Here is a 27,928-nt window from a genome sequence, read left to right on the forward strand (position 1 = left end):
CAACCCCTAATCACAAAACATTTTATTTACAAAATATATACTGAATGTTATACATCTGGCCCCATCACCATGGAAACAACTCCAAATCCCTGGGGATTTATGCTCAAACCAAGCCCAGGAGGGCTGGAGAAAGCAAAGCTGTCTTGCAGCCGTCCCCACCCCAGAAGGAAAAGCTCCTCCCATTGAGTGCCTGTGGATGGGTGGTGAGCTTGACACCCACAAAGGGCAGAAGGCCATGGGACAGTGAGGTGACAGTGAGCGCCTGGGAAGTGGGTGCTGCTGAGTGGGCAGAGGGAGAAGTACCCAGCAGGAGGAGCTGAGTGACTGCAGGTGGGCAGGGGAAGAGTCCCACGATGGCCCCAGGTGGTCCAGGGCCCCAGGCTCTGAAGGGTGAGGCAAGGAGGTCAGGTCACGTCTTGACATCCAGCAGCGGCATCCGCTTGTGCTGGTAGCCACTCTGCCAGCCATGTACCACCTGTGGGTGAGGAGACCACACCACAAGGCTGGGTTGTGTCCCCTGGGAGTCTGCAGCACTCAATTACAGCCCAAGTAAGCAGAACCAGGCTCTGCTTTCAGTGTGTAAGAGTGGCTGGGAACAGGGCTGACCGCCCCGCTTGCCTCATTCTCCCGCTGTGCTTACCTTGGGATCTCCCATGTCAGAGAGCAGCTCCTGTTCAGCTTCATGCAGCTCCTCGGCTGGGTCATAGCTGTACATGGGGAGCAGGTGATGGCGTAGCCGGTCCACCCTGGGGGGCAGGGGAGGGGGACTCAGCCTAGGAGGCCCCCCAATCCTTGCCAAACATCTGGCTGCCCAGTCTCCTCCCTCTCCCAGGCAGGGACACTTTCAATGGGTGCCTTTTGGGACACACTTTAGCTCCAAGAATACAACCCTGATTCTACAAAGGAGCTCTCCCCAGTAAGCTGGGGCTGGGGCAGGGAAAACAAATTTCAGGCTTGTATCAGGATGGCTGAGTTCTCTCTTACAGAGAACTCAGAGGCTATGACCAGGAATTTCAGAATGGGTGTGGGGTTAGGGCAGGCATAGAGCTAGGGACACTCACCGTTTTTTCTTCTGTATATACATTACCTGCAACAGAGACAGAGCACTGTGGGGGCTGCTGAGCCCAGGAAGGCCCACAAGCAGAAAGAGGCTCACCTCCACCTCCATACCCTTCACTCCCTCAAGAGGACAGTGGGGCCTCCGTGCAGCCCCTGCCTTACTTAGCAAAGCTGTGGGTGTCTGTGCGTGTATATGAGGGCTCCTTACCACAGCCACCACCACCCCGACCAGGGTGATGAGGAAGAAGGGCCCCAACACATAGCCCACCATGGAGTCGCTGTTGGCCTGGGGGGCATTGGGCACAGTGGTATTACTCATGACATCGGCAGCCGGAGGGCTCGGTGGTCAGCATGGGCAGTGGTGCCTCGGGAGGGTGCCTCCACCGGGCTCCCTGGGGAGGAGGAAGGGAGGTTAGCAGTTGCACCTGGGTGACATCCAGACTCTGGATCCCTCCCCCAGAGCTGGAGATCACAGAAAACGGGTCCCAGGTCAAATCCTGGGAGGAGGGATCCTCCAGGTAGATGTGCTGGGTGTAACCCTCCAGCGAGTCTTGGCAAATCCTGTCAGGAAAGGGCATCAAGGGAAGTCCTGGATCCAGGGCTGAGTCCTGCCCAGCTCCTATCCCTAAATCAGGGCGGGGCCCAGCTCTGATGTTGGCCAAACATTTCAAAGTCTCAACTTCTGGGGAAAGATTAAGTGCAGGTTTCAGGCGCCTGTCCCAGTCCTTTTAGGCATTCGGCTGCCAGCACCTGTCCAGTGGAGCAAAATGTATAAATGAGGTACACACAGGAGGGACCTGCACTGCAGCCAGGAGTGAGGTGGGAGCATCTGAAGGAGCCCGCTTCCATCCTGGTCCAATCCCACTTCAAGGATGGGTCCCATGCCTGGGCTCTATGCCCTTGTCCCTAGTGTCACCTCGGACATACAGCTGGAACACCCTCTTCCCCCATCGGTCTCGTGTGTCAGGGTGGACGCTAGTGGATAGAGCTGGATTGTATCTTCGAGATGATGTCACCTTCCTCCTGTCTCCACCCGGGGCTCCGCCCAGGTCCCTCCCCTCCTAGCCTGAGCTGACAGGCGGAGGTGGAGAGGGTCAGTCCCCATGACAGAAGCAAAGAGATCCTCCTGGGGCGGTTTGCACGCTGATGGCCCAAGGTCCGGGACCCAGGTTCGCTTGAGTCTCTTTCTATCAGAGGGCACGGTATGAGGGACCTACCCCGGTGTCCGTGGGACACGGGGCATCGAGCTGGCCCTTACCCAGTCGCATGCTCATCGTCCCAGGTCAAGGGGGCATGCCAGGGTGGGGAGGGCGTCAGGCCGCTGCTAGGATGCTGGCCAGCAACAGCGGACAGGAGGTAGTTCCCACGGCGCAGGGAGGCTCAGGCCGGAGGTGGGGGGTGTTGGGGAACGCGGAAGGGCTGCCCCGTGCCCGAACGTCCTGGAAGCCCGACACGCCGAGGCGTGGACCCGTGCCGGCTCTCTGCAGCCCAGCCGGCCTGGCCATGCCTTACCTCCCGCCGCTGCAGCCCCGACAGGAACGCCCTCGGTTGGCTCCCGAGCCCCGGAAAAGCCGTCAGGCGCGTGATCAAAGGACCCGGGGAAATGGGCTGGGCCTCAGCACCCGGGCGCAGCCAATCCGGTAGCGGAAGGCGGGTGGCCTGGAGATTTCTGGAGCCACCAATCCGGAGGCGGGAGTGGGCGGTGCAAAGGTGGGGTTACAGTGGGGCTTACTGCGTCCGCCCAGCGGCGGCAGGGGGCAGCCGAGGGCTGCACAGCTGGGGAGGAGAGCACGCGGCGGGGCGGGGCGCGAGCAGTTTCTGGGCGATCCTCGGCGCCCATCTCACCCTTCTCGTTGCAGCCAGAGTAGGGTCTCGCCGCGCTCTAACGTTGAGCCCAGGCCCTTTGTACAAGACCCTGCTCCGGGCCCACTTGGCCTCCATCTGTTTGTTGCCTGGCCTTCGGGCTGTGCTCTGGGCTACCGGGGGCCGGGGGACGCCCACCCTCTCTGCACCTGTCTTAACGTCTGTAAAACAGGCTGTGAGGATTATTATTATTATTACTTTTTTTTTGAGATGGAGTCTCGCTCTGTCGCCTAGGTTGGAGTGCAGTGGCGCGAGCTCGGATCACTGCAACCTCCGCCTCCTGGACTCAAAGCGATTCTCCTGCCTCAGCTTCCCTGGTAGCTGGGATTACAGGCGGACACCACCACGCCCGTCTAATGTTTTTGTATTTTTAGTAGTTTCAGCATGTTGGCCAGGCTGGTCTTGATCTTGTGACCTCAAGTGATTTGCCTGTCTCAGCCTCCCAAAGTGCTGGGATTATAGGCGTGAGCCACCGCTCCCTGCCTGTTGTGAGGATTAAATGATGACGTGAGTACGGAGCCTACCACATTATGCCCCGAAAGGTTAAATTCCTCCTGTTCGCCTGTTTTCAGTTTTAGGGACACACCAAGCAGCAGGGTGAGCTCCCCCGGGTCACAGGCAACTTGCTAGGTCGGTAAACTTTGGTCAAAGCTTTTGTGGTCTTATCATTGAAATGGCACATATTTACTGGAAAAATCTGAGTAAGGCCAGTGGAGTTTACCAGTGTCAATATCCTGATTGTGATTATTACAGTTTTGTAAAATGTTATCATTGGGGGAGTTTAAGCAAAGTGTACACAAGCTCATTCATTCATTCATTCATTCGAGACAGAGTCTCACTCAGTCGGCCAGGCTGGAGTGCAGTGGCTTTATACCCTGGCTCACTGCAACTTCTGCCTTCAGGATTCAAGCGATTCTCCTGCCTCAGTTTCCTGAGTAGCTGGGACTACAGGTGCCTGCCAGCATGCCTGGCTAATTTTTGTATTCTTAGTAAAGACAGGGTTTCACCATGTTGACCAGGCTGGTCTCAAACTCCTGACCTCAGGTGATCTCCCTGCCTCGGCCTCCCAAAGGGCTGGGATTGTAGGTGTGAGCCACAGCGCCAGGCCTCTCTGTACTAGTTCTTATAACTGTATGTGAATCTATGGTTACCTCAAATGTGTATGTGTGTATATACATATACATTATTTATTATTTATTTATATATATAGTTTTGTAGCAGACCCTCCTCTGTCCCCCCAAAATCACACATGATTGGGAAAACTGACTGGCAGATTATGGAAACCACCCAGGAACGTCAAGGTTATGGCAGCTGAACTAGGCTAAAGCCCTCCTGGGTCATCAGGTGGTAATGGGGATAAGGTATGACCTAGATCACCCTGTTCTTGCCAGAGGAACCCTTAGGGGCAGATGTGAGGTTCTGGGAGCCAGGCCCTATTAGCCAGAGTCAGCCAGTGGTGTGGACATGGGTGAGTCGCTTGGTTTGGTCCAGCCACAGGTTTTCTCAGGCCCTTCCAGGAAAAGCTGGATGAGGGCAGCTCTGGTGCAGAGGTCCAAGGGCATATGGGAACTTTGATCCCTTGTCTCCAGACACTATCTGCCTGTGGTGGGGAATCAAGGATGGAAGGAAAGGAATGAAAGAAATGCTTGGGCCCGGAAGCTGAGCTGGGTCTCCTAGTGCTCTCAGGCTGTGAGTCTGGAGAGGAGGGAGACCTCTCACCCTAGGCTTCTGTCAGAGCTGGGCCCACCACGCCTTGCAAGGAGTAAGTGATGGGGTTTGAGAACTTGGACCTCGTGGCTGCCCATACACTCAACTCCTGTCTGTTCCTCAGGACTTCTAGCCACAAATCTTGAGGGCTCACAACGAGCAGGTCCAGTGGTCACACTGGTTAGAGGGTTATGTGGAGAGAGCCAGTCTCAGGGCCAGAGACCCAGTAAGGATTTTACTTACTTTTTTTTTTTTTTTTTTAATTGAGATGGAGTTTCGCTCTTGTTATCCAGGCTGGAGTGCAATGGCGCGATCTCGGCTCACTGCAACCTCCGCCTCCTGGGTTCAGGCAATTCTCCTGCCTCAGCCTCCTGAGTAGCTGGGATTACAGGCACGCACCACCATGCCCAGCTAATTTTTGTATTTTTTAGTAGAGACGGGGTTTCACCATGTTGACCAGGATGGTCTCGATCTCTTGACCTCGTGATCCACCCGCCTCGGCCTCCCAAAGTGCTGGGATTACAGGCTTCAGCCACCGTGCCTGGCTTTTTTTTTTTTTTTTTTTTTGAGACAGAGTTTCACTCTGTCGCCCAGGTTAGAGTTCAGTGGCTCCATCTCAGCTTACTGAAACCTCCATCTCCCGGGTTCAAGCAATTCTCCTGCCTCAGCCTCTAGAGTAGGTGGAATTACGGGCGTGCACCACCATGCCTGGCTAATTTTTATATTTTTAGTAGAGACAGGAAGTTTCAATATGTTGGCCAGGCTGGTCTTAAACTCCTGACCTCAGGTGACCCGCCTGCCTCAGCCTCTTAAAGTGCTGGGATTACAGGCGTGAGCCACCAGACCCGGCTGGATTTACTTTCTTTACTTCTAGCACAGAACACCCTTGTGAGCTAGGTAGGGCAGGTGGAGCAACCCCAATTTGCAAATGAGTAAACTGATGCCCAAGCAGTGTGATGACTTCTCAGGGCCCTTGGCCTGGTCATTAAGGGCAGGTGGGATGAGATGACAGGTGGGCCTCTCTTCTTGGACAGCTCTCTGCTAACAGCTGCCCAGAGCTACATTGGAGACCTGGTTTCTTCCTGTGTTGAGGCTTCATAGCTTTTGAGAGTGCCTCCAAGTATAGCCGGGGGAAACTCCAGCTCTGCCTTCCCTCTTCATGCAGCTGCCATTTCAGGAAGGAGAAGGCCAGGGTGGGCCTGAGGCCACATTGTGCCGCCCTGCTCGAGTTGTGACTGCCTCCTTATCCATGCTGGTGTGCTTAGAGCCTGGACTTGTCTGTCCACTTTGGCTAATGACTCATCCTCGTGTCCTCCAGCTCTGGAGGCACTGAATAAACCGTAAAAGCAAGACCTGAAAGGACTGAACTATTTTCGGTTAACTTCTAGAATGAAGCTCAAGAAGATGTATAGGAAGGCAAGAATATCCAGTTTTTATAATATCTGACATCCATTTAAAAATGGACCCTGGAGGCCGGATGTGGCAGCTCACACCTGTAATCCCAGCACTTTGGGAGGCCAAGGTAATAGATCACCTGATGTCAGGAGTTCAAGATCAGCTTGGCCAATGTGGTGAAACCCATCTCTACTAAAAATGCAAAAATGAGTCAGGCATCGTGGCAGGAACCTGTAATTTCAGCTACTCAGGAGACTGAGACAGTAGAATCACTTTAACCTTGGAGGTGGAGGTTGCAGTGAGCCAAGATTGAGCCACTGCACTCTAGCCTGGGTGACAAGCATGAAACTCCATCTCAAAAATGTAAAAAACTAAAAAAAAAAGGACCCTGGCTGGGTACAATGGCTCATGCTTGTAATCCTAGCACTTAAGGAATGTATGAAAAAGATCCCAGTGATCTTCTAGAGATGAAAACTACAATATGAGATAAAAGACACACTGGACAGGATTAATGGCAGATTAGATATCCCAGAAGAAAAGACAAGTGAACTCGAGGGCATAGCAATAGAAACTACCCAAAATCAAACGCATAGATAACAAAGTCCGAAAAAAGGGCCGGGCGCGGTGGCTCACGCCTACAATCCCAGCACTTTGGGAGGCCAAGGCGGGTGGATCACCTAAGGTTGGGAGTTCGAGACCAGTCTGACCAACATGGAGAAACCCCTTCTCTAGTAAAACTACAAAATTAGCTGGGTGTGGTGGTGCTCCCAGCTACTTGGGAGGCTGAGTCAGGAGAATTGCTTGAATCCGGGAGGTAGAGGTTGCAGGGAGCCAAGATTGCACCATTGCACTCCAGTCCTGATGACAGTGTGAGACTCCATCTCAAAAAAAAAAAAAAAAAAAGAATGCCTTTTAAGTCAGATGGGGTGGCTCATGCCTATAATTCCAGCACTTTGGGATGCCGAAGCAAGAGGACTGCTTGAGCCAAGAGACAGGAGATCAACCTGAGCAAAATAGTGAGACTCCCTCATCTCCACTAAAAATTAAAAAAAATATTAGCAGAGTGTGGCGATTGTGCCTTTAGTTCCAGTGGTCTTAAAATCCTGGGCTCAAGCAATTCTCTTCCCTTGGCCTCCCAAAGTGCTGGTTTTATAGGCATGAGCCATTATGCCTGGCCTAAAAGTTTTCAACATTTATTTTAAATTTTTAAATTAATTTTAATTAAAAAATTTTTTTAGAGACAGGCTCTCATTCTGTTACCCAGGCTGGAGTTCAGTGGCACCCATCATAGCTCACTGCAGCCTCAAACTCCTGGGCTCAAGGGATCTTCCTGCCTCAGTCTCAAGTTGCTGGGATTACAGGCCGGTATCACGATGCCTGGCTATTTTTCTTTTTAGTAGAAAAGGAGTCTGTTTGTTGTCCAGGGTGGTCTTGAACTTCTGGGCTCAAGCCATCCTCCCACCTCGGCCTCCCAGAGTGCTAGGACTACAGGTGTGAGCCACTGAGCCTGGCCAAAAAAAGTTGTTTTTTAAAGAGCCTTTTGCAAATTAATTAGTGGAATTAATGACTGATGACTCCACAGACCAGGCCCCAGGGTCTGGGAAGGGGCGGACACAGGGAGGAAGAGGAGCCGAGGCTGCAGCGGACTCTCCCGGCCTGCCTTGTTGCACAGGCCCAGGCTTGCCCGGCCAGCCCAGAGTGTCCCGACCCCAGGGCACCTCCTTCCAGCCTCTTTCCTACACGAGCTCACTTTTTTGCGGAATCACCTGGGGTTCCTTGTGCAGCCCCTATGTTTTCCCACTTCCCCGCCTTTGCTCGAGAGGTTTTCCCACCATCTCTGCCAGTTGGTCTCCTATGGGAGGCTGGAGCTGGGGCCAGCTCAGCCCCAGGCTCCCACTCACTCTGAGGTAAGAGGTCAGTGGGGCTGGGCAGGGCCACAGATAGGGGGAGGGAGGCGGAGGTGCCCATGCTGGGCCTGCACATCCCTGAGGGATAAGTGAGCAGGGACTCGGTGGGTCTTGAAAATTCAGCAGAGGGAACTCCTCACTGACCAGCCCCTGACAGCACAGAGCCTGACTTGCAAGATGTTTATTTTCAGTCCCCAGCTTTCTTCCTCCTTCCCCACCAGCTCCACATTCTACTGATTTTCCCCCTGTCCTCCAGTTCCCTGCAGGCTGCAGCCGCCCCGCAGTGAGGCAGGAAGGGAAGTGAATGTGAAGGTCTGGGCCCTGGGCCTGTGCAGGTAGTAGGTGTTTAAGGAATGGTCTGAACTGATGGAAGAGTGTTTTATAAATTGAAAAACACTAGAAGAATAATATGAGCTATTAAAATTGGTCCACTCAACTTCCTCAGATGGAGTTTTCCCCAAGCAAAACAAATTTCAACTGCACCCCATGAACCACCAGCCCCCATACCATGATGTGGCATGGGCCCCTCTTCCTCTCCTCGTTTCCTGGCTCACCCAAACTTGGCTTCCTTTGCCCATCCCAGGCACAGGCCTGGCAGGAAATGGCCAGCCTGCCGTTAGCTCCTGCCCCAGGTCTGGAGAAGTTCACAGGCTGCTGAGCTGAGATAAGAAGAGTGGCAGGAACTGAGGGTTTCCTCCTCCTGGAAAAATGCCTCCCCCTCCCACTTCATTGCCTTCCAGATTCAAGGCAGGAAGAGGAACCTGGGGAAGGGGCCTCAGAGGAGAGGTCTCCATCACGAGTTCATTCTGACTGTTTGAATGTCATCCTTGTCCCAAAGGGAAGGGTGCCTCTTTACATAACTCCCCACCTCCTCCACCTGCTCCAAAAGGTCTCCTGCACCAGGTCCCAGGAGCAAACCTGCATTTGCTTCCAGGTTTTGGGGGAAGTGAAGGGGTATGTGGAGGGGGGGTGTTGAGGGGACCAGGTGACACTGGCACATATTTCTTGTGCTGCGGACATCCCCAAAATGTCATTTCATTTCCAGGGTAGCTTCTCTATAACACTTGGCTGGAATACCACAATGGAGATAAGTCCTTCCTTCCTGTGGAAGGCACCTTCAGAACAGGGGCATGTCTAAGCTGACACAGTTCAGCGTAGGGAGAAGTATCTTAGAGATCTCTCCCAAAGGAGGACACAGAACATGTAAACTGAAAGAGTGTGATGGCATAGCATGCATTTGGAAAATCTCAAGAAGTTCTATGAGGCCAGGGGAACACAAGGATGAGGCAGTGGCAAGAAATCAGTCTGGTGAGGTAGGCAGGGGCCAACTCACAAAAGGCATTGGGTACTAATCTAAGGAGGTGGAACTTTACCCTGAAAGCTATGGGTAGGAAGAGAACAAGAAATGTTGCCAAGGACACCACAGGGCTTGAAGGCCGGCGGTCGGTGGTCAGATGACCACTTGTGACCTTTGGACTTGTCAATGTGGCAGTCACTGGCCACTGACGGGAAACACTGGAGGTGGAGTGGGGGGAGGTATGCATCCATAGTGACCCTGTGGTATATGGTTTTCTCTGGGCAGGCTCAGCTCTCACATAGGAGGTGATAAAAATGGATGGATTAATTTAGGTCTGGGATTCTGAGGAAGACTACACTGGAAGGATATGGGGACAAGAAAGATGGAGTAATGACTGGTGAATGAGTAGTGAAGTCATGGACATGGGTCTTGATGTGGCATGGGCTGAGACTTTGGTGGCCAGAGTGGGATAACCCTTTTTTTTTTTTTCTTTTTGAGACAGAATATCCCTCTGTTGCCCAGGCTGTAGTGCAGTGGCACGATTTCAGCTCACTGCAACCTCAGCCTCCCGGGTTCAAGTGATTCTCCTGCCTCAGTCTCCTGAGTTGCTGGGATTACAGGCGTGCACTACCATGCCTGGCTAATTTTTTTGTATTTTTAGTAGAGATGGGGTTTCATCATGTTGGTCAGGCTGGTCTCGAACTCCTGACCTCATGATCCACCTGCCTCAGCCTCCTAAAGTGCTGAGATTACAGGCATGAGCTACGATGCCAGGCCCTTTTCTTCTTTTCTGAGACAGTCTTACTCTGGCTTTCAGGCGGGAGTGCAGTTGTGCGATCTTGGCTCACTGCAACCTCCGCTTCCTGGTTCAAGCAATTCTTGTGTCTCAGCCTCCTGAGTAGCTGAGATCATAGGCGTGCACCACCACACCCTGCTCATTTTTTTGTATTTTTAGTAGAGATGGGATTTTGCCACTATGGCCAAGCTGGTCTCAAACTCCTAAGCTCAAGTGATCCACCTGTCTCAGCCCCCCAAAGTGCTGGGATCAGGCGTGAGCCACCTCGCCCAGCCAGGATAATTTTTAAAAATATTTTGTCAGTACAAATGGAGCAGTTAGCTATTTACAGCATGGCCGCTGATCTGTATTTTCCACTTAGAGTTTCAAATTAGAATACTGGTGAAATTCCTTCTCACTGTGTCTATATCTCAATCCTGTGAAACAGGATTGGACTAGATGATCCCTAAAATCCTTCCTGCTCTATCATGTAAAGGTTCACTGCTGTTGTTTTATTTGCATCCTCTTCATACCGACCTAAGCATAATGACCACCCATCCACCCTCAATAGATGTTTGTTGAGTACTTGATGGTCTCCCTCTCTCTCACACAAGACACCTGTCAGCATCTAAGCTCATCACCAGTGCGTTTATTGAGTGATGTTGATGTCATGAGGAAGTTCCTCCCTCTGCCTCCCTAGCAACCCTTCCTGTGAGGTGTCTAGGGACAAGGTGCAAATCCAGCCCTCATTTGCCCCTCCCCACCTTCAGTTTCCCCTTGCCCTGGTCCATCTCACAGTCTGAAGTGACCAGGAGAGGACTGCCAAGGGGGCAGGTTCTGACGTCAGACCCCCTATGTTGAACTGCAGTTCTTCTATTACCTTGGACATGTTACTTAACTTCCATATTTACTTCTAAACGTTTTTATGACTTTTTTCATATTTGTGAATTTATTTTTATAAATGGTGTGTGAAGTAGGGATTTTTTTTTGAGACGGAGTCTCCCTCTGTCGCCTAGCCTGGAGTGCAATAGCGCAATCTTGGCTCACTGCAACCTCCACCTCCTGGGTTCAAGTGATTCTCCTGCCTCAGCCTCCTGAGTAGCTGGGATTACAGGCACATGCCACCACCCCTGGCTAATTTTTGTATTTTTTTTCCCCATTGTCATTGTTAGCTTTTTTATTTTAATTTCTTTAGAAAAATAAAAAAGAAAGAAGAATGAAGGAGAGGAAGAAAGAGGAAGCGAAAGAGGGAGAGAGAACGGGAGTGTTGCTTTTTTGCCCCTTTATTTTTTTTTTAGAAAAAGAAAAAAAGAATGAAGGAGAAGAAGAAAGAGGAAGAGAAAGAGGGAGAGAGAACGGGATATTTTTTGTATTTTTAGTAGAGATGGGGTTTCACCTTTTTGACCAGGCTGGTTTTGAACTCTTGATCTCAGGTGATCTGCCTGCCTTGACCTGCCAAAGTGCTAGGATTACAGGTGTGAACCACTGTGCCTGGCTGTGAAACCATTTTTTCCTGTTTGGTTGATTGTCCCAACACCACTTACTACAGAATCCTTCCGTTCCCCACTCAGGTGCATAGTTCCTCTGGCTCCTACCATATTCCCATGTATGCACAGGTCTGTTTCTTGGTCCCCTGCTCACTTTTATTGTCTGATTGATTTCTATTTCTATGCAGCTATTCCATTTATCACATTTAGTTACTGTACCTTTACATTAAGTCTTGATACTGACTGAACACAGGACTTCCACTGTAGACCTGTGTTTTTCCTGGCAGTTTCTCCAAATTGTCTTAGACATCTTTGGTGTGTTGCGCTGTGGTTTTTAGAAAAGGTTGTCTGGGTCCTTTAGAAAATAGCTTCCCTAAGCCCCATTTCCTTTTCTTTTTTGTTTGCTTTTTTAATTTTTTTTTAAGCCCCATTTCCTTTACCATGACCTATGTCTCACAGGACTGCAAAGACTAACTGTAGAACAGTGACCACCACCTGGCCAGGAACACAAGAAACACAGAATAGATAGTGTCATCTTCCCAAAATGTCCAACCTGATGCAGTCACTATTCTGTTTTAAAATCATTGTTGGCTCCCAAGGCATGCAGAGTAAAGTTCAAACACGGCCTGCTAAGCCATCCGACCCCAGCTAACCTTTCCCATGGCACCTCCAGCCTCTCCCTCCTCCCTGCCCACCATCCCTATCAGTTTCCCCGAACACACTGCTCTGCCTTCGAACATGCTGTCCCTTAGGGCGGGGATCCCATGCACCCCTCACAGATCCTCTCAGACAATGCCTCCTTTGCGGTAAGGCACTCCCTCGGGCTTCCTTTATTGCCTTCATCGCTCTGCACTGTGATTACTTGTGTCTGTTGGGACTCTGTGTCTTATTTAGCGAACTCAGCACAGGCCTTGGCATTTCCAAAGAGGTGTCACCATTTGATGATCACACCCTGACTTTGGTGCCACACACACTCTTTCACTTATTTAACACAATGATCCTGAGATGTAGACTTCTTCCCCACTGAACAGGAAGGAGCACGGATGGTAATTTGTCCAAGATCAAAGAGCTTGTCAACAGCGGAGCAGAGACCTGCAACCTGGGCTAATTCCCAACATTGGTATCTTCTATTACACCAGAGAGCCTTCGGATGAATGACCATCCTTCCCTTTACTGAATTCCTTTTCTTAAAAAATTACTGTTTTTTTCAGTCTCCGTAGAGACTGTCAAAAATTGCCAATGCCAACTATATTGCAAGTCGTCATGGCAGGGTATTGGGAAAAGTTTTCAATTAGCAATAATCGTACCTCGGATCAACCTCATTGGCTATGATACTGCCACTGCACAAAGCTCCTTTTTCTAAATTTCTTATCTCTATCCCATTCTTCCGTGGTCCTCCCACCCGAACTCTCTCTGATGTTGCTCCTTCCCACTTCACATCCCCCAAGTGGCTTACTTTTCCCAGGCTGTCATCTCTCTCATTTCGTGCCATCTGTCACCAATCAGGTGCCTCTGTGAGGACTGTGTGTCCTAGGTTTAGCACATTGCTGGTATTCAGAACACAGAACATGGAACCTCATGGCTGCATCTTCAGATGCTGAGATGTTAGCCGGGTGTCACAAGATCAAGGACAGAAAAGACACCCTTCACAGCTGAAATCTGCTGGAAACCAGAAAGCAAGCAAGGCCATGGCTTGTAACACCAGGCTTTCTTGGAACAGTCATCAGGTCTTCATAGATGGAAGCCAGCCTGACTGGGGATGAGCAGGAATTCTACCAACTCGAAGTGGCTTAGACGGTCAGAGCTCCCACCCTGCATGTCAACAAAGGATAGAGGAAGTGCAAAGCTGGTCCCCACAATGTTGGGAGCTGCACTGGTGTCCTTTGGGCTGATTTCCTCTCTCCACACATGTCCAAAGTTTTGGAGCGTCTCTTTAGATTTCTCTCTGTAGCCAGAAGTCGTGCAGGCCATTGGAAGATCAGACTGCAGAAAGGTAATGCTGAACCTTGCCATTTACCCTCTGAGAATGAAACAGAATCATCATTTAATGTGCTGATGGACCATCTTTAGAATGGTCCAAAATGCTCTGACATGGGCGAGTGGGGTGTTTCCAGAACACTCATATCCCAATTAGAGGTGGCCAGTTGATGGTTTCCTGAGTACATCACCAGTTTCAGCATGTATGAGCTCAAAGCCTCACCATATACACTAAATCTGGCAAAAGAAAGAATCCTTTGATGGAGGAAGGAAGGGTGATCATCATGGAATGAACAGAGGAAGGCCACAGAATCAGAATTTTAGGGGGAACGGGTTCCCTGACCAACTGATAGGGAATATGTCCTGTGGTGAAATGAAGTCGAGAGACTGTTACTGCTGCTCAGTAACCAACACTGTGCTTTTTTTTTTTTTGGCTTCCCACACAGCCAGCCAGTACACAAACCAGGTAACTTTGATGTTTACCATCATATAAATGAACCAATTATTGGCTGGATGCAGTGGTTCAGATCTGTAATCCCAGCATTTTGGGGGGTTGAGGCAGGTGGATCACAAGGTCAGGGATTCAAGACCAGTCTGGCCAAGATAGTGAAATCCTGTCTCTACCAAAAACAGAAAAATTAGCCAGGCATGGTGACGGGTGCCTGTAGTCCCAGCTACTCAGGAGGCTGAGGTAGAGAACTGCTTGAACCCAGGAGGTGGAGGCTACAGTGAGCCGAGATTGTGCCACTGCACTCCAGCCTGGGCAACAGAGCAAAGCTCTGTCTCTAAATGAATAAACCAACCAACTGATCATCATCTGGATACAGAGATTTGTGTGTCCTGTCCTGGAAGTGACTCCCTTCGACTGATTCCGTCAGGTTCCTTGGCTTATACTTGACCAGTGATGCTGCCAACAGAGTCCTATCCTAGAAGCCAGCTTGTCTTGGTGGATGGATGTTTCTGACTTACGGGCTGTTTATTGTTGTTTCTCTATCCCCCTCTGTATTTCCAGGTGCACTTGAGTTTGCAGAGCCTCAGGCATGGTATCACAACAGCTTCCAGACTGCTCCAATCCAGGCTCTCCTGCCAGTTCCTCCTGAGACATGGCTGATGCCACATGACTGCCCTGTTCAGGTCCACGCCAAGCATAAAACCAAACTCTCTGAACTGGCTTTTGTGGCTTTCCATAATTTGATCTCACCAAACTTTACTTTCCATTACAGCTCAAACTGTTCCTTCCTTTGGGACCACAGGACACAGCTCACTTAATTCTGCTCTCCCACTGGTGACGCCCACCCACTCTCTGCCTGCAAGCCCTACCACTACACATCTTCAAAAAATGGCTCCACCAGGGCCGGGCGCGGTGGCTCACGCCTGTAATCCGAGCACTTTGGGAAGCCGAGTCGGGTGGATCATGAGGTCAAGAGATCGAGACCACCATGGTCAACATGGTGAAACCCCGTCTCTACTAAAAATACAAAAAATTATCTGGGCATGGTGACACGTGCCTGTAGTCCCAGCTACTTGGGAGGCTGAGGGAGGAGAATTGCCTGAACCCAGGAGGCGGAGGTTGCGGTGAGCAGAGATCACGCCACTGCACTCCAGCCTGGGTAACAAAAGCGAAACTCCGCTCCCCTCCAAAAAAGGCTCTACCCTTCCTCCTGATTCCACCCCACACAGAGGAAAGCAGCTTCTTTTTTTTTTTTTTGAGATGGAATTTCGCTCTTGTTACCCAGGCTGGAGTGCAATGGCGCGATCTCGGTTCAAGCAACCTCCACAACCTCCGCTTCCTGGGTTCAAGCAATTCTCCTGCCTCAGCCTCCCGAGTAGCTGGGATTATAGGCGTGCGCTACCATGCCAATTTTTTGTATTTTTAGTAGAGACGGGGGTTTCACCATGTTGACCAGGATGGTCTTGATCTCCTGACCTCATGATCCACCCGCCTCGGCCTCCCAAAGTGCTGGGATGACAGGCTTGAGCCACCGCACCCGGCTGGAAAGCAACTTCTTGTGATGCTTCCTTATTCTGGATGCGGCTCACTTCTTTCCCCTTCCAGTTCCTTTGGGCCCCCTATAAAGCCTCCTTGGCCAAGGGCGACAGGCCCTCTCCTTAGCACTGGGCACTGACTGTCTAGGGCTCTCTCCGGACACCCAGTAGCAAGGATGTCAAGATAAAACAAAATGCCGATTCTAACCGCCTCTGGCTTCTCCACTGCATTTCTCACCTGAATGCCCTGCACACCAAATTTTCCATGGGGCCACCCTTGACTTCTAGGGCAATTCCCAAGAATACAGCAGAGGAGTGGGGAAACCAAGACTGACATGAAGGACTCAAGGGAAATCTCTGGAAAGAAGAGACCAAACACTAAAAGGGATGTGTGTGAAATACTGGTTTTTATTGATTGGCACAAGATTACAACCTACAATTTCAATGCCCTTCCCTCCCACACAGCTCAAATGGAAGGAAACTCATTAACATATATAAAGGAACGGCAGGCTCACAGGTTTAAGCATTCGTTTTTACAAAAAGGAGTGGGATGCGGGGGTAGTCAAGTTTTATGGGTAGTAACAACATTCTCTCTAGATTGCAGGGGGTAGGTCTGCCTGGCCCCCGATGCTGGTACCACATAAGGGGCACATTAGTAAAGTAGGGAAAGGGTTATATGTGTGGCTGGTCTGCTCTTGAGAGGAAGGTGGGATGGTATCTGCTGTGTACCTGACTCGGACCAAACCTGGGGCTGGACTGGTACCCCTTTCTTCTCAGCCCTCCTCCACAACCTGAGTCTACTGCCAGCTGCACCCATGGGAAGGAGGTGTGAAGGAAGCCTAGGAAAATCTACCTTGAGAAAAGGAGGAAAACTATTTCCTTCTGCCTTCTCTGGACCAAATTCCAGTCCCCTCAGCTCCAGAGAGCACTGCAAAAATCTTCCTTAGAAATGCTGTGAAGACACAGGGAAGAGGCCAGCCCAGACAGGTGGTCCTGAGCAGGCTGGAAGAGAAGCTTGACTTTCCATGCAGTACCAAGCAAGATTGTTTTAGAAAAAAGCAAACAACCAAAAACGGAAACCAAGACCATTTACCCACGGGTTGGGTAGCTCCTAAATCCTGGAGAGTGTTTGGATTGGGGGTAAGGGCAATTTTACTCCAGCTCTTCGTTTCATAACTCACACCAGGTGCCAAGAGGTTTTAGGACCACAACTGACCTCTCTTTCCCTGTAAGCACCATTCTTTGGATTCCCAGTTTTGTTGAGCTCATTTGGGGTCATCCTTGCCATTCTCTTAAAAAATCACTCAGCCTCTTGGTTGTTCCGTTTTCTACCCCTTTCTACCATTATGAACAAACTGTCTAAACAGGAGATCCATACATCCTCTCATCCTGCAGCCCAAGGGATCAGGTGATCTAGTGATGAGAAGCTAACTTACTTGCTTTCCTGGGTGGTCCTGATGGAAAGGAATAGCAGCAGAGTTCTGGTGGGATAGAGCAGTCTAGTCTGAGCAACTGTGTGATTCCCCAGGGGACTGGTCCCTGGGTACATGGGCCCCTGGCTCTGTCTTAGTTCCAGAGACATTACTCAACTTGGCTATTTAAGCCTTAGCTAAAGCATAGGAGCATGAGCGAAAAGGGACAAGAAATACTTTTGTCCTCTGGAAAAACTGAATACATCTCGGCTACTTTGCCTCTCAACCCACAGGGTCCCCTGGAAAAAGCTGTTGAACCTGGCCAAGAGGAGACTGTATCTGGATGGTACACCTGTAACGGGAGAAAGCACACCGGCTTATCGCTTTTACAACGGAAATGGTTCCAGGGATGTTAACCTTCCTGCTGCTGACGGTAGATGAGTGAAGTGAAGGTGCTCATGTGAGAAAACTCCTTTAAAACCCTTAAGCTGTTTGGAGACTACACACCAAGGCTGAGCAAACCAAGGTGGGGCCTCACTGCCTCCTCAGAGTCCATCCCTGATCATGCCATTGGATAGGGTAGAAGACAAAGTCTTTGAAATGGAGGCTGGGTTGGCAAGAGTAAGTAGAGATGCTACTGCTGCCCTTCCATTCCTCTCTCTGATACACCTAAGAGGGTGAGAAACACTTGCTTCAGTTCCATTTACAAGAGTTCCCAACAGCCTGAAATACTCTTGACTTCCTTAATACAGCACGTGGAAAACTGGTAAGCTATTTTTCTAACTGAAATTTTACTTATTCTAACCACCAACCTTTTCTTTGATTACCAACCAGTGTGACAGTTTTCAGATCACAAAATAGAACAGACCTGACATTTACAAAACTGTACTACATTCATTTCTTTTACAGTCAAGTTGGCTGACTGCTTTTCTAACTACTAATGTGATGCCATGCCATTGGGCCCTGGACGCTGATGTTTCTGTTCCCTGAGCAACATATCGATGTCCACTCATAAATGGAAGTGAAAGAATGAGATTCTCAGAGGCTAAACGAGATTCTGGTAGTAAATTGGATTTTTTTTTTTTTTTTTTTTTTAGATGGAGTTTCGCTGTTGTTACCCAGACTGGAGTGCAATGGCACGATCTCAGCTCACTGCAACCTCCGCCTCCTGAGTTCAAGCAATTCTCCTGCCTCAGCCTCCCGAGTAGCTGGGACTACAGGTTCGCACCACCATGCCCAGCTAATTTTTGTATTTTTAGTAGAGACGGGGTTTCACCTTGTTGACCAGGATGGTCTTGATCTCTTGACCTCGTGATCCACCTGCCTCGGCCTCCCAAAGTGCTGGGATTATAGGCATGAGCCACTGCGCCCGGCCAGTAAATTGGATTTTTGAAGGGAGAGATCCCTTGGAAAATTCAGAGCAAAAGTGCTCTGTCACACAGGGTGAGCGGGCAGGTTTCTGCCTGTGAACTCTAGCTTAGGTACCTGTTATTTCCTTCTGAAGTCCTTCATGTTCTTGGGAGGACACAAGCCTCTTGCTCATTAAGCTAAGGCCCTTCAAGTCTCCTTTTTACTTCAGCATTTTGGAAGCTCTCCAAGACTTACCTTCAGATCTGGGGAGGTTGTGTGTGGAGCAGACGCATCCCTTCTTATTCCTGTTCCTGGGTGTCTTCATAACCAGCCTCTAACATCCCTGGCATAAGTCCTATCCGTTTTGCTGCTGGACTGAGTAAATAAAACTAGATATCCTTTGGACCATTAATTAGTGACACATTTTCTCTACAACAAAGGGAGGTTAAAGACCAAGGTTTATTAACCTGGGAGGGTTTTTTTCAGCAAGACAATACAGAGGTTAAAGAGGCTATGTGGATCAGTCACTGCTTTAGCTTACCATTTTCAATTCAGCACCAAAGTGCTCAGGAAGACAGGCTCAGATCAGGATGACTTCTCAAAGGGATTCACAGGCAATCTTACCGGCAAAATGATTTCCCAAAGCTGAGCCACTAGCCCCGCCCTACAGAGAGGGTGGACGTACAGTCTTAAGGCCCAGCATTGGCACTGAGACATCTTGCTTTTTTTTCCTAAGGAATTCCACAAAGGCTTAAGACTTTGAACTAAATGCCTGGCTAGAAGCTCAAGTCCAGGAGAGCTACTTTACTGTACTGTTGAGATGTTGTCTGAAAGGTACAGTCTTATTCCAGACAAGAATAAATGTTCTCTGAATCAATGATTAACAGAATTTTCACAACTGGCCTGGCTGGGGGACCCGGGGGCAGGAAAGGGAGGGTGGAAGGATGGGCAGCACATCAGAATGGTGATGAACCTGGCCCAACAGCAATGCTGCTGCGGTTATATCCTTAAATGCCTATATCCAGGGTTTTAAATAGTGCTTTTTTTGTGTGTGCTTCCAGATAGGAAGTCAAATAAGTTTTAATATTAAGAACTGGGGATATAAACCAATGGAAACCTAGAGTTATTAAACCACCAACTGCTGGAGGAAAAGAAGCAATGACTGCTTTCCACCTTCTAGATATTGATCTTACTTTTTTGGCCAAACACCCTTTCTTCAGCATTCTGAGTTAACACGGCTTCCTTATAAACTCCCCTCCCCAGGTGGACAGTCTTATTTTCTAAGACAAGCTCAATCTCAGCAAATTATCACTGCAAACAAAGATTCAGGGAAGAGACATGACTCTCACTTCAAAAGCTTCATGTCAGAGACAGCCAAAATCATGTGACCACCAGGTTCGGCTCAAGTAGTGTGCCCAAATCATCACAAAATAGGATTCCCTTCCTATTTATTAATTTTTTTTTTTTTTGAGATGCTCTTGTTACCCAGGCTGGAGTGCAATGGCGCGATCTCAGCTTACTGCAACCTCTGCCTCCTGGGTTCAGGCAATTCTCCTGCCTCAGCCTCCTGAGTAGCTGGGATTACAGGCATGCACCACTGTGCCCAGCTAATTTTTCGCATTTTTAGTAGAGACGGGGTTTCACCATGTTGACCAGGATGGTCTCGATCTCTTGACCTTGTGATCCACCCGCCTAGGCCTCCCAAAGTGCTGGGATTACAGGCTTGAGCCACCACGCCCGGCCCTATTTATTTTTTATGGACCACTTCACGAATTAGCGGTCCATGCTAATCTTCTCTGTATCGTTCCAATTTTAGTATATGTGCTGCCGAAGCGAGCACTACTTTTTTTTTAACCTTAAAATCTCAAACATTTCATTTTTAGGTGGTATCTCAAGTGACACAGAAACACAGCTACCCTGGATGGTGAAGTTAAATCTCCGCTGCAAAACTCACCACAGAGCACGGACGCTGGGGTGCTCTCACCTGCTCCAGGTTAGGTGGGTACCCTGATGGAGGCAAGGCTGAGCCACTAACATGGACAGCTAGATATCCTGGAAGGCTTTGCAGCCTTAAGGAGACAGGCTCTATCCAACAGGCTCAGAATAAATGATTGCCACCTCACCTGCATAGTATGAACTACAGAGCCTCGAGTTTGACCTCTTCCACAGTCTTTAAAACTAAGAACCAGAGCTGTTGGTGCCCAGTGTAATGCGTTGTGGCTGAGCCGCCTGCGTGACAGATGTAGCCATGAAAGAAGTGATGGAGTACAGGCCCAAGGAGAAGTGAGTAACCCTGTTAACACCCCTTGGAGCTACAGGCAGCAGTCATGAGACTTCAGGGGACAGTTCCGAGGGGGAAGATAAACAGGATTACAACAAGGAGAAGAAAGAGGTGCTGAGCAAGGTGGTAATTTGAAGATTACCTCCCACTTTGACCAAGGAGCAGCTTCAGGAACATCTTCAACCTATGCCTGAACATGATTATTTTGAGTTTTTTCTAATGATATGAGTCTGTATCCTCATATGTATGCCAGAGCATACATCAACTTTAAAAACCAAGAGGACATTGTTTTGTTCACGGATCGCTTTGATGGTTATGTATTCCTTGACAATAAAGGTCAGGAATATCCTGCTATGGTAATATTTGCACCTTTTCAAAAATGTGCAAAAAAGAAAACTAAGAAAAGAGATACCAAAGTCGGGACTATTGATGATGATCCAGAATATAGAAAGTTTTTGGAAAGTTATGTCACGGATAATGAGAAAATGACATCTACTCCAGAGACACTGCAAGAGGAAACAGAAGCAAAAAATAGAGAATTAATACCTAAAAAAAAACCCTGCTTTGAGCTTCCTGAAAAACAAGCAGAGAATGAGAAAAGAAAAGAGAGAAGAAAGTAGGAGAGAAATAGAAAAAGGCAAAAAGAAGAAGAGAGGAGGAAATGCAAAGAAGAGGAGAAATGAAAAAGGAAAGATATAGAAAAGCTTGGCCGGGTGCGGTGGCTCACGCCTGTAATCCTAGCACTTTGGGAGGCCAAGGTGGGTGGATCACCTGAGGTCAGGAGTTCAAGACCAGCCTGGCCATCATGGTGAAACCCCATCTTATAAAAAAAGAAAGAAAGAAAAAAGAAGATATAGAAAAACTAAAGAATTCCAGAAAGGGACAAATTAAAGAATGAACCAAAGATTAAGCTGCTCAAGAAGCCAGAAAAAGGAGATGAAAAAGAAAGCCAAGAAGTTAGACAAAGAGAAGGAGCCAGTGGGCAAAGTTGTACATTGCCCAAGCGTTCTGATAGCGAATTTAAAGATGAAAAACCAGAGAGACCTGAAGATGAGAGGAGGAGAGGCTGCAGGGAGAGGGAACGGGATTATGAATGAGATCAGGAGCGCATACTTCGAGAAAGAGAGAGGCTGAAGCGGCGAGAAGAGTGCCGTAGGCAGAAGGAATGCTATGAGAAAGAGCAGACTTTTAAGAGAAAAGACGAAGAAATAAAAAAGGAGAAAGAAACACTTTGGCATAAAGGAAAAAAGTCCGAAAGTACAGAATTAATAGGAAGCTCAGAAAAAACTGAAAAGAAAGAAGAAGTGGTCAAGAGAGATCGAATAAGAAACAAGGATCGTCCAGTGACGCAGCTTTACCAACCAGCTCGAAGCCGAAATTGACTCTGTCCCCCTGATGACAGCACCAAGTCTGGTGATTCAGCAGTAGAAAGGAAGCAGGAAAGTGGTATTAGTTATAAAAAAGGAGGAGAGGAGTGATAAGTTACAGATGGCCTTAGGTGTCCTGACTGTCTAGGCAGCCAAAGAGCACACATTAAGCAATCCAGAAGTGCCTTCAGGGCAAAGGAATAGAGAGAAAGAGGGTCGCTGTGCTGGTGGGGTACACTGCAGAGGAGTTAGTCTTGTGTCAAAGCAGGAATATGATCAGAGATTCAGAATTGTATGATCAGAGATTCAGAATTGGAAGTACAATTTCATTGCTTTTGCAAATTCTACAAATTCCTTTTTTTTTTTTTTTTTTTGAGACAGAGTTTCGCTGTTGTTACACAGACTGGAGTGCAATGGCACAATCTCAGCTCACCGCAACCTCCACCTCCTGGGTTCAAGCAATTCCCCTGCCTCAGCCTCCCGAGTAGCTGGGACTACAGGCACGTGCCACCATGCCCAGATAATTTTTTGTATTTTTAGTATAGACGGGGTTTTACCATGTTGATCGAGACCACGATGGTCTCAATCTCTTGACCTCTTGATCCACCCGCCTAGGCCTCCCAAAGTGCTGGGATTACAGGCGTGAGCCGCCATGCCCGGCCTATAAATTACTTTTAAAGTGTCAGAAAAAGGTGATGGCGAGGACATGCATTGCAATTTGCAGGGGGGAATATCAAGTGAGGACTTCATCACGTGTGACAGGAGAGAAAAGTAAGAGCTGGTTCTAAATCAAAGCTGTTGTTCGTCCTGAACTGAATTTCCTTAATTTGGGTGGAGCAGAGTCGCTCTGAAGCCTTGTTCCAATCTAGTTCTGTTTCATTGTTGATGACTGTTGACTTCGTGTAGTGTAGAAGCAACAAGCATGTCCTTGTAGTACAAGTACAGGGAAGGATAGATCATACTTTTGTTGATGCAAAAAATTTAAATAGTTAATGTTAATTCTGTATCCAATGTCCTAAAGTTTTAGGATTAGTTTTAATTTTTTGTTTGCTTACATGAGCTTAGCATAAAGAATATTTTTAAACATCTCGTTTTGTCTTCAGCACCTTTTCTATTGAGGTAAAATGTAGTCCTTGTTTGATTCTTGACAGTTCAGTGTGTGTCTGATTTTAGGTCTCATGATCTGAGTGCATACCATCTCCAGGAAGGAAACTGCACCAATGTCTATTCGTGTTAAATAGCAACTTTTAGTCTCAGCTTTTGTTTTGATGTCAGTAAATAGTAACATTAAAAAACAAAAACAAAAACAAAACCCTAAGAACCAGAAGGGCCATCTGTATTATTTAATCACCATTAAATAATACCCTCCCTCTCCATACCTGCTTAACTGTCCCACAAGTCTCCTGTGTTTTATAAAGATGTGGGCTATTTTCTGAAATGCAGATGGGACTAGGATGAAGCCGTGTTATCAATTACAGCCAACTCTTATTTCTCTTAAAGCAAAAATTCATCCCACTGTGATTTCTCCAGGTATTTCCTGCAATTCTAAATCCACCCTCGATAACAGAGAATATTAAAATCACATTGTGGCTATTAAATCCTTTTTGTGAACTAAAAAAAGTAAATGTGGCTTAGGCTAAGCTGTTGTTTTTTAAGATGAGGATGGGGACTTCAACAAAGGCAATAATAAAGTACTAGATGAAAATGTGAAATATGTGAAGGATAATGCGAAGCATACACCCAGGACTAACAAATACCTATTACTTCTCTGGTTAAGAAGGTTTGGCAGGAGCCTCCAAAGAGCACTGTATGTGGAGAAAAGGGAACGGGAAGGACGAGGATGAACAAATCGGCACAGAATTTTTTTCTTCTTTTAAAAACCACAAAGGGTGACTTTTTTCTTCTAAGCAAGAAAGCCTAAGAGGCATTACATGGGTTGACTCCTAAGAACAAAACAAAATATTTCTTGGCCACAAAGCAACTTGACTATGTAGCAACACATTTACAAAACTACTGCAAAACACCCCCAGAGGGCAGTGAACTACTCTGCTCCCTAGAGGCTGCAAGAAGCAAGGCCTCAAGGACCTCACTGTTCCATGGGGCTGTGCAGCGCAATGCAGAAGGCGGAAATCCTGCTGTGCTGCCACCCTCCAGACCTTCTGCAGACTGAGAGGGGGTGATACTCCCACACCCTTTGATCCTTCCAGATGGCTCAGCCTAGACCTAGCAGTGAGAGCCCTCTCCATGCAGGGCAGATGAAGTGGTGGACACTTGTGAAAACAAAACACAGTCAATTCACTAACTGTTCCATCCTGTTATATTTGCTATGAGCAAAATTAAGATTCCTGTTTCATGGGCTGCACTGTTTCTGGAAGGCTACAGAAAATCTAACATGGTTGATACCTCCTGGCAGCCCTTATCTCACACAAACGAACCCACACACACCCTAGGGGAGAGAAAGAGAAAATCCTGGTCCATAAGATCACATGACCTTATTAGTGTTTCCCCAATGGCTGTCATTTATAAACTAAAAAAAAAAAAAAAATTTTTTTTTTTTGAGATGGGAGTTTTGCTCTCGTTACCCAGGCTGGAGTGCAATGGCGCGATCTCGGCTCACCGCAACCTCTGCCTCCTGGGTTCAAGCAATTCCCCTGCCTCAGCCTCCCGAGTAGCTGGGACTACAGGCGCGTGCCACCATGCCCAGCTAATTTGTGTATTTTTAGTTTCACCTTGTTGACCAGGATGGTCTCGATCTCTTGACCTCGTGATCCACCCGCCTCGGCCTCCCAAAGTGCTGGGATTATAGGCGTGAGCCACCGCGCCCGGCCACACTAAAAATTTTTTTAAATCCACTGCTATCTTTTTCTGTCCTGAGTTTGGTAGACTTTAATGGATGCTCTAGTAATAACCAGAATCTAGGACATGCAAATTCACTGTGAGCGATAGGCTAGGGATCTGCCCTAAACACAGGAACCTGTTTCTACCAAGCCTGAATGAGATCACTGGCAGAATTAATGACAAATCAATGCCAGTGAAATACTCTGCCAATAGGGTAGTTTTTGTGCTTTCTTTGCTTCTTTTATTTGGGGAGATAAAGGTATTGCAACCCTGGGTCTAACTAATCTATCATTAAAGGACTATGATGAGATGACATCAGTAAAGACAGCCATGGTGTTTATGGTGCCAGGGAGGAAAAACACCAATCCCGGATCACCAGAATCCCAGTGCAACAGAAAATAGCATCAGTTTCAACAATTCTGATGTTGGACAAAACCTCCTTTTGTCAGTTAAGAAAGCATCAGCACAATCTCTTCAGACACTTGCATTAATAGGAATCCATACATGTCGCTAAACAATACTTGTTGACACAGTTCACTTTCCTGACCCAACGACACCAACAACAATCAAAACTGCACTTTTAGGGTAGTATTTTGTTACACTAGCCCAGTCAAAACATACTCAGATCATTAAAAAAAATGTAAAAGTTACTGTTAATACTGCAGTTCTGTTTTATTTTCTCATTTATTTATTGAGACAGAGTCTCGCTCTGTTGCCGCGGCTGGAGTGCGGTGGCATGATCTTGACTCACTGCAACCTTCATTTCCCAGGTTCAAACGATTCTCATGGCTCAGCCTCCCAAGTAGCTGGGATTACAGGTGTGCACCATCACATCCAGCTAATTTTTGTATTTCTACTAGAGATGGGGTTTCACCATGTTGGCCAGGCTGGTCTCCAACTCCTGGCCTCAAATGATCCACCTGCCTTGGCCTGTCAAAGTGCTAGGATTACAGGCGTGAGCCACTGTACCTGGCCCTGTAGTTACTTTTTAAAGAGTTCTGACTATTTTCCTGCAAAGTACTTTCAAATCCATACCATAAAGGAAGAATTTATCTGGAAGAATGTGTTTCTTGAATTTCACTTAGCATGTGGTTAAATCTACTTTATTTTCCCCTTTATTTATTTGAACAGAACTTTAGAATGCTGTAAGTGAGGACAAGAAATAGTGTGTTCATTTTTAAGAAGAATGTGTGAATAGCAAGTTGGCATTCAGACTCAAGCCCCACAGTGCTGTTCTTATCCAATGGGACCTTTCCCTGGGGATGTAATTCCCTTCCTAGAGGTATCATGGTATCCCAAGATTACAACTGCTCTTTGGCCCTGTGTTTCAAGACTGGGAGAGAGGATATAAACTAAGAGTAGAGAGCAAAATTTAAAGTTCACCAAATGATGTTCCCAAAAGTGCTGAACACAAAGTGACACAGGGCTACAAGATACATATATTTCTTTTAGTGGGATGGAAAAGTAAAAGCTTTTCTAAGTTTGAGTGCTTTATTGGAATTTTTAAATAAGGAGAACTACGATTTTAATTTCACATCTTGGCTAAGGAGCTGCCACTGGAGTACTGAGACGATCTCCTGTCCTAAGCCAGGGATCAATCAGTATAACCCTTTCTATCCCTCAATCTCAAGACCCACTTACTTCCCAACCAAACAACACAACTGGCAAATGAAGCCAGCATGAAACCTGTAAGAAAAACCAACAAGAGAGTCTGCAGTGAGCCAGTGTAGCCACTCTAATAAATGATTACGTGGCTTCCCATGTGGACCTTTCACATCCTGGTGGGAGATGGGAGACCAATTTAATAGCTCTGAGCATGCTCCATGATGCAATCACAAGTGCTGCACCATTACAAAGACAAGCAAGCACCTGAATTTGCCCCACATACTTTTCAGGAACACGGTTACCCAGTGTGGGGACAGGACTGCATCGATGCACCTGCAAAGTATAGTTTGATGCTTCGGAGCACAAGGATGATTATCCAGGTCAGCACAGTGTAAGGCATATATGGACAGGAAGAGAGGCCATTGGTGGCAATAAGTAGCATTACGGAAAAGATTCCAAACCAGCAGGACAGAAACAGTGCCTGATGCTCCAGTTTTTTAGGTAAGTAATCCCAAGAATCCAGTTCACCCTACTGTCAACATGTGGGGCAGCATTCAATTTCTATCATTGTTTTTCCAGATCTGGGTTGAGGCCATTTGATCATAGCTTGGTTTAAAAAACAAAACAAAACAAAAAAACTGGTTTCTTCTGGTTTCCTTCTTGGCATGGAAATACAGCGTAAAGAAGGAAAGGCCATGAGTCCTGGGAGCGCTATGAAGGTAGCTAAACTCTTCCCATACCTACATAACTACAGTCAATGGCTAGGAAACAGAGAGAGGACAGGGAAATCTCCCCAGCTACTAGCATCAAAAACAAAAAGCTGTATTAACTGTGAGGCTCTCAATTCCAGAAATGCCCAAATTAAAAGAGAAAAAAACCTTAAAAAATTAAACAGTTAAATTTCTCTTTCTAGAAGTCATTTATTTACATATTATATGTCCAATATATAATGTGTAGATAAATGTATCCTGCAATGAAAGTGACCACCGTACTGAACTGTACAGCACATTATCAGACAAATTCTTGAAAGGTTATCATCTCATACTGGTATCTTTTAATAAAAAAAAAAATTAAAAATCAAAGAAAAATGTCTGGCCAGGGCTAGGATAAGACAAACAGGAACACTTCAGAATCCAAGGCAGGGGAAGGCTGTTGGCCTCTCTTCAGAGGACTGCAGGGATGGGAGGAGGGAGGGACAGATCATGCACAAAAGTACTTACAAATTACACCCCCAACCCCCACCCCTCAATAAAAAGAGAAGAAAAAGCCCCATCACTTAACACCAAACAGCAACATTATCAATATACCCTTTCTCTGCTGCCCATCATGCCTATTTGAAAGAAGAGGCCTGAGAGGAGAAGTGGAAAGAGCCAGGGTGAGAGGGAAGATCTGCACTTCAGTCTAGTTTCCAATTTCCATTTCTCTTACAGGAAGTCTTCAGTCATCTGATGCCTGACATCGAGCTCTGAGCAGAAACTGAGTACGTGGTGGCCACGACTGGGGTGCCATTGTTGGCTGAGTAGCCTTGCCTCAATGTTTCAAAATATGACGCCTGCACGGGTTTGTGATACTGCAGCACTTTTATGGCGTCTTCTATTTTAAACCATTCCCTCTTCCTTCCT

The 27,928-nt window shown here is 47.7% G+C and overlaps 2 protein-coding genes, 1 non-coding gene and 3 pseudogenes across 8 annotated transcripts in view; 2 read left to right on the forward strand and 4 right to left on the reverse strand.

Annotated features, from left to right (window-relative positions):
* Positions 1-5: 5 nt before the first annotated feature.
* On the reverse strand, positions 6-2,623 carry SMIM29 (small integral membrane protein 29). Of its 4 annotated transcripts, none has more exons than XM_035295353.3 (5): positions 2,572-2,623; positions 1,328-1,451; positions 1,062-1,087; positions 641-746; positions 6-475 (listed from the first exon to the last, which is right to left on the reverse strand). In XM_035295353.3, exons 2-5 carry the CDS (start codon positions 1,376-1,378, stop codon positions 410-412), a joined length of 249 nt encoding a protein of 82 aa, XP_035151244.1. In that variant the 5' UTR covers positions 1,379-1,451; positions 2,572-2,623; the 3' UTR covers positions 6-409. The 4 variants fall into 4 exon arrangements, with proteins under 4 accessions (XP_035151244.1, XP_035151241.1, XP_035151245.1 ...); XM_035295350.3 differs by having other exon boundaries at positions 1,268-1,451; XM_035295354.3 differs by having other exon boundaries at positions 2,318-2,623.
* Positions 2,156-23,175, forward strand: LOC144582124 (regulator of nonsense transcripts 3B pseudogene; annotated as a pseudogene). The gene is made up of 2 exons (XR_013534176.1): positions 2,156-2,228; positions 14,480-23,175. The product of XR_013534176.1 is annotated as a regulator of nonsense transcripts 3B pseudogene (transcript).
* LOC118153186 (U4 spliceosomal RNA) lies at positions 12,702-12,842 on the reverse strand. Its single transcript, XR_004742456.1, has one exon. It is a non-coding gene; the product is annotated as a U4 spliceosomal RNA (small nuclear RNA).
* Positions 15,842-27,928, reverse strand: part of NUDT3 (nudix hydrolase 3) — a 129,592-nt gene continuing 117,505 nt past the window's right edge. Inside the window, exon 5 of the mRNA XM_002746452.7 lies at positions 15,842-27,926. Within this exon, the coding sequence (XP_002746498.2) occupies positions 27,748-27,926 (179 nt within the window). The 3' untranslated portion in view covers positions 15,842-27,747. The remainder of the gene's footprint in view (positions 27,927-27,928) is intronic.
* LOC118153325 (U6 spliceosomal RNA) lies at positions 19,994-20,055 on the reverse strand (annotated as a pseudogene).
* On the forward strand, positions 21,363-23,175 carry LOC100394346 (regulator of nonsense transcripts 3B pseudogene; annotated as a pseudogene). The gene has a single exon (XR_013534993.1). The product of XR_013534993.1 is annotated as a regulator of nonsense transcripts 3B pseudogene (transcript).

Source organism: Callithrix jacchus, chromosome 4 (assembly GCF_049354715.1).
Source record: "Callithrix jacchus isolate 240 chromosome 4, calJac240_pri, whole genome shotgun sequence".
Classification (NCBI taxonomy): Eukaryota; Metazoa; Chordata; class Mammalia; order Primates; family Cebidae; genus Callithrix; species Callithrix jacchus.

What these genes read in the sequence shown, in the direction of transcription:
- SMIM29 (XM_035295350.3), bottom strand. Translation starts at nt 1,378, where the DNA reads ATGAGTAATACCACTGTGCCCAATGCCCCCCAGGCCAACAGCGACTCC. An exon ending in TCGGGGTGGTGGTGGCTGTG is followed by an intron (nt 1,088 to 1,267) that starts GTAAGGAGCCCT and finishes TCTCTGTTGCAG; the next exon opens with GTAATGTATATACAGAAGAA. An exon ending in TATATACAGAAGAAAAAACG is followed by an intron (nt 747 to 1,061) that starts GTGAGTGTCCCT and finishes CCTGCCCCCCAG; the next exon opens with GGTGGACCGGCTACGCCATC.